The sequence below is a fragment of the Micropterus salmoides genome, unplaced genomic scaffold, assembly GCF_014851395.1.
Source record: "Micropterus salmoides isolate LMB-PRFRI ecotype aquatic unplaced genomic scaffold, ASM1485139v1 Ms_hic_scaffold_6, whole genome shotgun sequence".
In the NCBI taxonomy this organism is placed as follows: domain Eukaryota; kingdom Metazoa; phylum Chordata; class Actinopteri; order Centrarchiformes; family Centrarchidae; genus Micropterus; species Micropterus salmoides.
This window is the reverse complement of record NW_024044348.1, coordinates 17495219-17506396: the sequence shown is the minus strand read 5'-3', so window position 1 is coordinate 17506396 and position 11178 is coordinate 17495219. Positions and strand designations below refer to the sequence as shown.

Genomic DNA, 11178 nt, shown 5'->3' with positions numbered 1-11178 from the left:
TCAGTCTTAAATTTTGCAGTTGCAGATGAAATAAATAACATTTCTACACAACCTTGTACAAATCCAGCTTTTCTAATCACCTCTACTGAAGGTAGTGACGAGGTGTGGAAACTTTCAATTAGCTTGGCCAATGTTTTTGTCAAACAAAGTTAAACTAATCTTGCAAATATGTAAAATTCAAACCAGCAACACTGAGCAGGAGAGGGTAAAATATTCTTACGCCTTCATGGTTTGATATGGAAACACTATATCGGCATAATTTTCCCTTTAATTACTAAATGCTCTTCTTCCTGCCGTGTTGCAGAACTGAAGCTTGACTGTGAATCATAAACATAAATGCAAAGCAAATCTGCTATGTAGTGCTCTATACAGGAAGATTTTGCAATGAGTGTTTCTGTAAGCATGCTTAAACAATGATGTTTTACTGAGAAGCTGATTGACTTTCAGGTTTGACACTTACGTCACAGGACAAGTGTTGAGGGTCAGTCACCTGCAGAGTAAAGTCCACTGCTCAGATAAAGGTGGCCAAATGAAGGATGACTAAACGGCTTTAGATCGCGCTGACAACATCAGAACAGACATTCTCCTCAAGCAAAGATGGTTTGTGAAGGAAAATAAAGAGAACATGTCACTTTAAAGGTAACAGAACCTCAGGAGGTGATCATCAGGCATCAGCAAGGGCAAGACAGATGTACAGTAGATCTTTTTCAACGGAAAAGGTCACTCAACCTATTTTCATCAATACAAACCATCAAAACAGATTGACTGACAATGTGAGACAGGACCATCGATAGCACCATACTGAGATCACAACATTATTCTGCCATTAATCAGCTAAATATCACAGTGTTACCATCACAAGTCCAATAATGATTACTTACACTTTGTTTCTCATGCAGATCTACTCTGGGCTTTTTCTCTGCCTACTATCTTTAAACACATTGGATTCAATCTGCTTTCTTGACAGAGGTATATAAAATATAATACTGATTTCAAACATTAAAGTACAATTACATAAAATCACCATTTGACCAAACTCAGCATTATTTGACATGTACAGTCATCGGGGTCTCAGAGCAGAAAACCATAGAGATAAATCCATTGGAAATGTAATCAATTCACAATCATATCGCATGGTCATTTGGTGCCACAATAATCAATGCCAAGTAAAGTAAAGGATATTTCAAGAAGAGGCGAGTTGCATTAGGTGTTGGATTTCAGGTTAACATCCTCATCACAATGATCAGCCATTGAGTTATAGCATGTACTCACATCCATAATAGACATTATACAGTAGAAAAGTCTAGCCAGTTTAAGCTTTTCTTGTCCTGACTTGATCTGGTTACCTGTGTTCAGTTAATGCATAATAAAAAAAAACTGCACAGACAGATATATGGTCTGTAAGTTAGAACCATACTGACACCATAATATCAATGTAAAACAAAATCTGCACATGCCCAGTTCAGGATGTCTTCTTTATGAGAACCTGAGTGTAAGTATGAATGAAGTACAGCTGCAACTAATGAATATTTTAATTACCGATTAATATTATTTTCTTAGTCTACTAAATGTAGTGAAAAATCAGAACTTTTGTCACAATTTCCTGCAGCTCAACCTACCTTATTTAAAACTTGTGTTTTGTCTGAACCACGGTCTAACCCCCCCCAAACTATTCACCTTACTAACACCCGTGATAAAGAAAGCAGCAAATTCTCGCAGTTTAGAAGCTTGAACTAGTTCTTTTTTGGCAGTTTTGTTTGATAAATTATTTATCAATTATCAAAATAGTTTTTGATCTATTTATATCTATTATTGATTCATTCACTTAATTGTTTTAGCTCCATAATGAACATTAACCATATTCAATAATCTTAAGAGTAATACTTCACTGAGAACAACAAAAATCTAAATTCTCCTTGTGAATGTAAATTCCCTGCTTTCAATTTTCAATTTTATTCAATGCCAATTCACAACAGAAGTTATCTCATTGCATTTTTAATACAGAGCAGGTCGTACTATTAGTATTAATGAATTTGTCACATGTTGTTTTTCCACAGAAGTTGTAACCTCGTGTTAATGTTTATTTACTTAAAAGGCCAACAAAGAAGGCATCCTTTAGAGAAAATCTTAACTGGGCATAAAGCAGAATTTCAAGAGGAAAATCATGTCCAGAAGGCCAAGCGTGCCCTGCTGATAGACATATAACAAGCAGATCAGAGAGTCCCTGAGAAACACTCTCCCTGTCCAATGGTCAGGATTCTTGAAAGATGAAAAAAAGAGACTGGCTAAATGACAGGAGAAGAGTTTGGTGATATAGCACTTCTGCAAAATACACAAGACAAAGGCCCCTTTTCTCACTAACTGTCAGCACAGGAATCATCTGCTCCCTTCAGCTGATGGAGTTACTGCACTACTCAATCATGAAGACCAGCTTTGAGGGCTCCATTAAATCACATAAGTTCTAACATTATACGGCAATACGACAACCTGACCTATCAAAGTCTAATCACGTAAACGCGATCGTCACTGCACCACATTCCCCCGTGAATCAAGTTAAACAGTATGGCACTAAAACCTGTCATATCCACGGGTGAGGTGTGGGCAATTTCCTGCAGGAAGAGATTAACCCTAAATTACACCGAGGGACAGAGGAAGGAAGGAAGGAAAGAAGGAAGGAAGGAAGGAAAAAAAACACACCACTTGTTTCCCCACTTGTTACTCATGACAACAGAAGTAAAAACACTGATTAAGGCTGCAGCAGCCCTGGAGAGAAAATATCACATTGGTAGTTAAATATACAAGCAGCACTTATTTTGACAAGTAGCATTATTGTTTTTTAAACACTTGTAACATGATAGTAACACCAAAGTGTACAATTAAATACAAGAAATGGAAGCAAGGAGAAAATCTGCAAACAAATAAGCATGAACAAATACATTTTTAAAAGGCATAACATTACAGTACATAAGATGATCAGCAACATGGAAACTGTGTATAATGCATGTTTTCAGAACACACAAAGATGGAAGGTGATTCTCTGCTGTGGGGACAGGTACAACTCTCGTGTGGAATGTAATAGATGATCAGAAGATATGATATACTGTATATAGAGCCAAAATATTGTTTGCAATTTGCATAAGCAAAATGGTAAAAACTGAAAAAACCTCCTGTTATTGTCTTGAGAGTGTTCATGCATTAACGTTAGCCCAAGACGCTAGCCTCAGCCATTTTTAAATAGCTCCAATAAACTTGCTTTAGCTCAATTGCAATCAAAATGACCTTTCCATCTGACCCACTGCATGCCCTGTTGCCTGTCAGTAAACTAGACAACTGTTCTTTGCTAACGTAAATTTGGGAAAGCTAGCGGGCATGCTGGACATGCGCTTTGCATGCTGAACAAATTACACCAAACTGTCTGAGAGTTAATGTAAGGAAGGACCCCCACCCCCAGGTAAAGAACTACTGATATAGGTAAAGGTGTTTGCTGTCTTACTGTGACATTACTCAACGTTACTCAAGTGAGGCAGCAGAACAAACAGAACAAGGTCAACTCTACAATGCTGCAATGTCAGTGACACTTGGAATTACAACTAGTAGGCTGACATGAACTGTTTCACTCGGCTGCTCAGAAAAACAACCTGAACAGTACATCACATGAATGCAGTAAAGTTAAGGTAATGAGTCACGCTCAAGTTTAGAAGCCAAAAAAGTAAATCAGTAAACCAATTGTGTGGATTTGCATGTGTGTGTCTTAGAGTTGTAAGTGCCATCCACTATACTTTTGACAGTTTATTTCACTAATTCACAGATACATTTTCCATGGAGGATATAACATTAAACAACAGTCAGAGAAAATTCAGTTAAAAGCTTGTGATATCACAAAAAAAATTCTGATGATACATTCACATCCACTAGGAACTAAGCATGAACTTGAACTTTTTTAATAATTAGTGCACGAGATAAAGGTCCTAAAAAGTTCACCCTCCATTTGTGTGTTTGTGTACTGTATGTGTCCTTTTCTGTCTACTTTTTTCTCTCCAGCATGTGTCAACAACTGCAATATATATACATTTATAAATGTGTGTAATCCTCTACTCCAATGTTTACTTAATTAAGACCTGAGAGAAAGGCCAAAAACAGGGTTGAGGTAGGTAACCATAATGCATTAGAATCCTGTACAGTATTTGACGACACAGCGCAGAGAGCCGGATAAAGCTGGATAAAGCCGACCATCTATCTCCCTTACCCATTTCTCTGTCTGTGGTCGTTAGTTAAAACTGTTCCTGAAGCACTTTAACTAGTCAGTTTTGACAGGAGGGAGAAGGCTGAGCAGCAACTGTGGTTTTGGGAAGAGAATCAAGCATGGTCAGCCACTGTCCTGTCTCCTGGGCACCAGAAGTCTAAAAGGCTACTGTTTTGTTTAAAAAGGAGGCAGATAATGTGACATGACAATAAAATCACAAAGAACACTACAGCAACAGATATCCAGAATGACATTAGAAATACACTGCTGCCAATTTTAATCAAAGGAAAAGGAACATTTTGGGAAATGTGCTTATTTGCTTTCTGCCGAAAAGATTGATACCTCTCTAAAACCTGTCCGTTAAATATGTCTGAGTAGGAGACTCTAGGAAGTTACTGCTCCCACTCAGAAAACAGTCAGGCACGTTATTATTATATTACTGTTGAGGTGCTCCCTGTTTCCAGTCTTTCTGCTAAGTTGAGCTAACCATCTGCTGGCTGAAGCTTCGTATGCGGGTGGTATTGATGGTCTTATCTAACTTTCCCCCAATAAAGCGTATTTCTCAACATGTCAAATGAGTCCTTTAAGTATGAAGCTAGAGATGGGATAAAATTAGCTTAGCTTAGCATAAAGAGGGAGAAGCAGCTAGCCTGGCTCTATCCAAAGTAAAAAGAATCTGCCTATCAGAACCTCTCAAGCTCATTTATTAACACAGTACATGTAGTTTGTTGAATCTGTACTCATACAGTAATGTAAATACGACAATCTGTGATTTTAAGGGAAATGATGTGATGTACTGGACATGCTAAGCTCGGCTATATATCATCTAACTGTCAGCAAGACAGCCAATAAGCGTATTTCCAACAATGTAACACTATTGTTTTAAGTCATTACAGAGATTTGTGCTTAATTTTCTTCCTGTCTTATATACATCATATTCGTATGTGAATATTCAGTAAATCAATTGAACGTATCTGCACACACTCACACTCACAGCTTTCAACCATAATGCTAATTTTAGACAGATATGATGCCTGTAGATTATAGTATTTTGCCTCTAGTCCAATTGAACATTATGTATCACATTTTCTTCAGCAGTAAATTGTCCTCAGCAATCAGCAATGCAGTGTATCTCTAACAGTCTTTTCATTCAACTGAAACAGCTACTTTAAAAAAAAAATGTTTTATGATCTTTTGAATGAATTAGGAAAAAGAAGCTTATAATGGAACAGCATAATTCATACATAGGTAACCAAAGTTGGTTCCTAACATACTGTAATTCATCAACAACAGTGTTATCAGTCTGTCAACTTGCATGAGGTACTGACATTGCATCTACACACACCATATTCATCAACAGAGGGAAGCCAGGACTCCACAGAGGGGGGAAACAAGGGTTTTTCATTATGTAGTAAACAAACAAACAACAACAACAACAACAACAACAGCGACAACATTAACATTGTTATCTTGAGGTAGAACATTAACTTCAGCTTTTGGAAGTGCTTTATGTTGGATTCTCGCTTTTTTCATTTTTCTTCGACAAGCAGGAGAAGAGAGACGACTCTTGACATCTGAGGTAGCGCGGCACCTGATTTTGTAATTTTCAAACCAATCAGTTTCTCCGCATGTAAAGTAATTGTGAGCACAGGGAAAGGCAAAGTCCCTAAAAGCTTCCCTGCAACACATTCATTCCGGCTGAGGTAGGTTTTTGTTGAATCGTAAGGTTCACATGACCAAGTCTAGCGCCTGTATGAAGGCAGAGAACTCATAAAAAATGTTGATATCACTGAAACAAAGTCCTGAGACAGAATATATCGAATCCCTGGACGAAGGCTGAGGTCTTCTGTGAGCGAGAAGGTGGAATCATTGGTAGGTGAGAGCAGGCAGCAGGAGTCTTTGACATCCACAGAAAAGTAGAGATAAGACCAATAACTTATAACCACTTATGACATATAGGTCATAAAGATATATACGTATAGATATATTTATAAACTTAAAAATAAAATCATCATTGTATAACAAGGACATTCTGGGGCTTCTATTCTGTGTGCTGCCCAACACCAGAAAGTTAACAAGAGAGACCAAATTGTACAAACAAACATGTAACTGGCCTTCCTAGCTAGAAACAGCCGTCCATCAGAAGAGACCTCTCCCAAACCCCAGGCAAAAATCACTCAGATACACAGTCCTAGATCATCTAGAACTTTAGTTACCTTTAAGTTACCAATAAAAAAAAATATATTTGCACAAAAAAACAAACTACTTCGAAAGGAAACACTTGTCAACCTGAGTGAGAGAAGAGTCTAAGTGGACACTGTGGACAGTGTCGTGTGAATTGGCCTTCATACATGATTAGCCTTGGTCCTGCCGACTCGGTCCTGCTGCAGGAGGCTCCTGGAACTGTGTTTCTAGCTCCACCGCAAACTCATCCAGCGGTATTGTAGACAGCTGGGTGTCGTTCAGCACGTAGGAGTTGGACTGAAAACACATGCAAACAATAGTAATTAAATACAGTTTGACAGAGAGTACATTTAATTAATTTATTGGGCATGTTAACCTAAAATGACAGCAGAGATAGCCAGGAAACATGGGATGACATCCAAAAAAGGTCCCTAGTCACTTATCTGCAGCTACATGGCAGGTTCCCCAATCCCCAGGCCACCAGGATACCCTGCCTCTTTTCTATGATAGGAGAAATTTTAGTGCAATTGGGGATATTGTTTATTATCTGAATTCCCTTAATGCTTTACCTCAGTGTAATTTTTAGTGCTTTTACCACAATGTAATATATCCACTATAAAAAAGCATATGCCAAGGTGGCCATTAAAAGCTTACATGTTCACAGACTGAAGAAAGTATTTTCTCCTGTTTTACTGTGTTGTATTGTTTCTAGTGTATTGTTCTGTTGGGAATGGTTGTCTTTCTATTGATTTGCTCTTTGTTAGAGGAATAATGAGTAAAATAAATTAATAATGGTGACTGCTGGAAGCTGCAGTCATTCTTAACCAGAGACACAAAGCTTTAGGGTATATTTTGGAAAGAAAGAAAGATGAATAAATCATGGACTGCTGTCTTTTTGCTTAAAAAATGACAAGGATTTCTTTACAAATGTCAACACTTAAAGCCTGATAATTCAGCATCTCATTCATACTGCTGAACTGCTTTTTCTGATGGAATAAATAGTCTGTGGATCTGTTTTTGGAAATAATGAGCATTTTAAATGTGGACTTACTACATTTTATTACAACTTGGGTTTATATAATTTATTATGATTTTATTTATAACATTTCACTCACCAGTGTAACTTCTGACAACTTCTGATATCAGAATGTAACAACATTGCTAAAAATAGGCTGAAAAGGGCAAAAAACGAGGTGAGAACTTCACATTTTAAACAAGCCAACAGTTTTTTCCAGATCAGCTGCTACTTTATCTGGAGGTACAAATAAACGTTTTCCCTCCCCTGACAGAACTGATGGCCAGAGCGACCGCATGTGCCCAGTTGTAATAAACCATATTTCTCCATTAAAATATCTTTAGCCATGTTGTGTTTTTGTAAAAACAATGTCAGATTTCACAATGAATTGATTAAAAAAGGCTTTCATTTCTCACTATCAGACTCACCATGCATGTGTTGGGTGTTGATGCATTGGGTTGGGTGAATAGTCTCTCGAGCTCGTTGCTGTCAACCACTTTCTTCCCTGCTGCGCTGCCATTGACTTCCATCTCTCTCCTGGCAGCCCCGTTAAGCCCAGAGGCCCCCTGGGAAGAGGAAGAGGATTCCAGCACTGCGCTATGCCGTGCCTGGGGGGTGGCCTGAACTGTCTTGCACATCATTAACCTGGGGATTACATGAACACACACACACACACACACACAACACATATCAGCTGCATGTACAAGATAGACCGACACTAACCCTCAACAGCAATTATTGGTAAGTTGTTACTGCCGCCAAGGAGGTTTCGGTGACATTTGTTTATTTGTTTGTCTGTCAACAGGATTTCTGAAAAACCACTGGCCTGATCATGAAACTTGGTGGAATAGTATAGCATGGGCTGAGGATGAACCCATTCCATTTTGGAGTGGCTCCGAATCACAGGGCAGAAACACAAATTCTTTTTCTTTTATGTTAACAATGTGAGATAGGTCACTTGTACAACATAACATCCACCTCAAACACCGTAGAAACAAACGCAGAAGGTGTGTGAGAAATAAGCAATCAGGGATGTGATTTTTCCAGATTGATCCAGAATATTCTGACCTGTGTCAAGTCCATAATAAAGGCAGAGCTGAGATGATGAGGCTTCAGCTGAAGACAACCATATTTCCACATATTGTACTTCTAATAGTTTTTTAAATACATACGTATCATGGAAAACTGGACTATTGGCCTTGGTGGAGGTCTGTGCTCTCCGAGTGCCGTTCTAGTATCCAATGGTTCCATTTATTAGGGATTTACACGCCATGTCTCTACTGACCTGCCGCGGTAGCTGAAGACAAGGAAGAGCACACAGAAGATGATGCAGGTGACTCCGATGTGAATGCCGATTATGATGCCTGTAGAGGATGTTTTGCTCTGGTCATCTTTCACACAGTCGCATGGACCGTCCAACACTGGGGAGAAACAGTACACCTCACAGTCAAACCACCAGTTTGTATAAACAGGGCTGTGTCAGGGAGGTGTGCGTGTGTGTCTGAGAGTAAAGGACACATGTGACTCAGCGAGACGCATTAAATGTAGATGTGCTGGGGTGATGTGGGACAGTGTGTAGCTACAGTATGTGTAGCTGGGTTTGGTTGTGTCAGATATTCACCAGATTTCTCCACTGCCTCCCGAAGTGAAACAATTCGCACGGTGGAATTGCCATCTCCGTGTTGGTTGTATGCAAGCAGCTTTATCTCATAAACCAGTGCAGGATCTGGACAAAAAGAAAAGACAGAAAGAGATATTCAGATAATGAATGAAGCACATGCTTAAAACAGTATTTATTAAGCATCTCAGAGGAGACTGTCACTCTTGTCTGGATAAATGTGCGTGTCACACAATTGTGACACATATTTAGTCCCTTTGTGACATATTTAGTCACTTTTTTAGATCTAGGAAAAAATAATTATTTTATAATAATAATAATTTTAATCTATAAAAGTAAACCTGTTTCTGCTGATAGTTATGAGAGAAGTCATTTTCTTTGCTGAAAGAGTAGGGAGCATCATGAATAACACCTAACACCTAACAGTCCTTCTCTGTTTATATTTCATTACAATTCCATGGAGGAAGTCTGAGATCTGTGTTAATGGTCCTAGATCACAGTATCAAATGAAGATTACAGTGATGATTAGGATTGTAGAAACAAGTCAGTTAAAAAAACAAAGATGTTTGCTATGACAAAGTCCTAAGAAACTACATGTCCTACCCAGCTGAGTGATGATGTACTGGGTGTAGTTGCGAGGGAAAATAATGGGACCAGTGAAGAGTGGTGTGTGGGCTCTTCTGTAATATAGTCTGAAGCCTTGATGTTGGCCCATCTTAGAGGAAGGCTCCCACGTTGCTTGTATAACACTGCTGTTCACCACCTTGGTGTAGAGGGAAGGAGGCGCTGGAACTGCAACACAATACAGACTGTCAGCATGTCAACAACATGAGAGTAGCAGCACCAGTTAGCGATAGAACTTTATTTTTTTATCTGCAGAGTGTGAATTTTGAAACCTCATTTGCAGTAACATGTACAGTAAAAACATCATTGATCATCATCAAAATGTTTTCTCTTTTTTAGAGTTTCACAATTGAAAATAGCTGACATCACGATTTAAAAGGAATGTAACTATGATGGTTATTTAGATTTCCAGGTAACACATTTAATGTGACAATCGAATCACATATCTGCTTTATATCAAAATATTTGTAATCTGTTTCGAAACTAGCCTGATATGAGGTAAATATAGATCAAGGGAGACTTAACCTAATCAAATAACATCACAATCCAAAACAAGCCTAAATTTATTAAAGTAATAAAGACAGGGTATAGATCTAAGGTTATCCACCTTATACCGGCATTCTGCAGTTTATAAGCTCAAAATCTTGCATGCTTTCACTCTCAACAAGGACAACAAACATGCAGCTTAATGCATGTTCTTTTAATAATAAACTATATGCTTTGTGTTTGTGTGTGTATGTGTGCTCTGCTTCCAACTCACCCTCCCCACGAGTGCTCTCGGTGGTACTGTCCGATGGTTTGCTGGCCCCGTGGGATGTGTAGGCCTTGACGTAGAAGGTGTAACTGGTGGAGGGCTCCAGGTCCCTGATGATCTGCTGCAGCGTCACCTTGCTGACGGCCTCCTGATATTCCTTCTCCGGTGAGTCTGAAGGAGTAAGGAAGAGGAGGAGATGGAGTAACAGAAAGAGGAGAAAAGAGTGAAAGGCGTAAAGAGGAAGAAGATGGGAGGAGGAAGAAGGCATTAAAGTGATGGAAACTAAGATCAAAAGGAAACAATAAAAACCATCTGTGTTTGTCGTAATTTTATGGTTATTGCCCATTTCACTGGTTTTGTCAGAGCAGCTATGTTAAGTTATTAAGTAACAGCCAATCTAGTTTGGCCCTGGGAGCCTGAATAACAATGGTTAGGTGAATTGTAGGGGTGGAGTGAGGAGATGGAGGGGGTTAAAAGGGGAGTTATAAAGGATGTATAAAAGCATTTTATTGCTTTTAATCCAGAGACAACCAACCATAACCACTATCTACTTCCAGCCCTCAACCCATTGGGCCATGTCATCTTGGAACGGTAATTACTGCAGATGCTATTGGTTGGCCCCTGGGGCCCTTAATTATCCATCCGATGGAACTACTGAGGAGAACGGCAGCTGACGCTATAAAACTCTCACCACACACAGAAAAACATATACTTGCCCAAAGCAAAGTAAGCAAACAGAC

At 38.9% G+C, this 11178-nt stretch overlaps 1 protein-coding gene across 1 annotated transcript in view; it reads right to left on the bottom strand.

Annotated features, from left to right (window-relative positions):
* Positions 1-406: 406 nt before the first annotated feature.
* igdcc3 (immunoglobulin superfamily, DCC subclass, member 3) overlaps positions 407-11178 on the bottom strand; it is a 64120-nt gene continuing 53348 nt past the window's right edge. Inside the window, exons 9-14 of the mRNA XM_038702088.1 lie at positions 10445-10609; positions 9664-9852; positions 9064-9168; positions 8728-8863; positions 7871-8087; positions 407-6724 (exon numbers count right to left, since the gene is read on the bottom strand). Coding sequence (XP_038558016.1) covers positions 6599-6724; positions 7871-8087; positions 8728-8863; positions 9064-9168; positions 9664-9852; positions 10445-10609 — 938 coding nt within the window. The 3' untranslated portion in view covers positions 407-6598. The remainder of the gene's footprint in view (positions 6725-7870; positions 8088-8727; positions 8864-9063; positions 9169-9663; positions 9853-10444; positions 10610-11178) is intronic.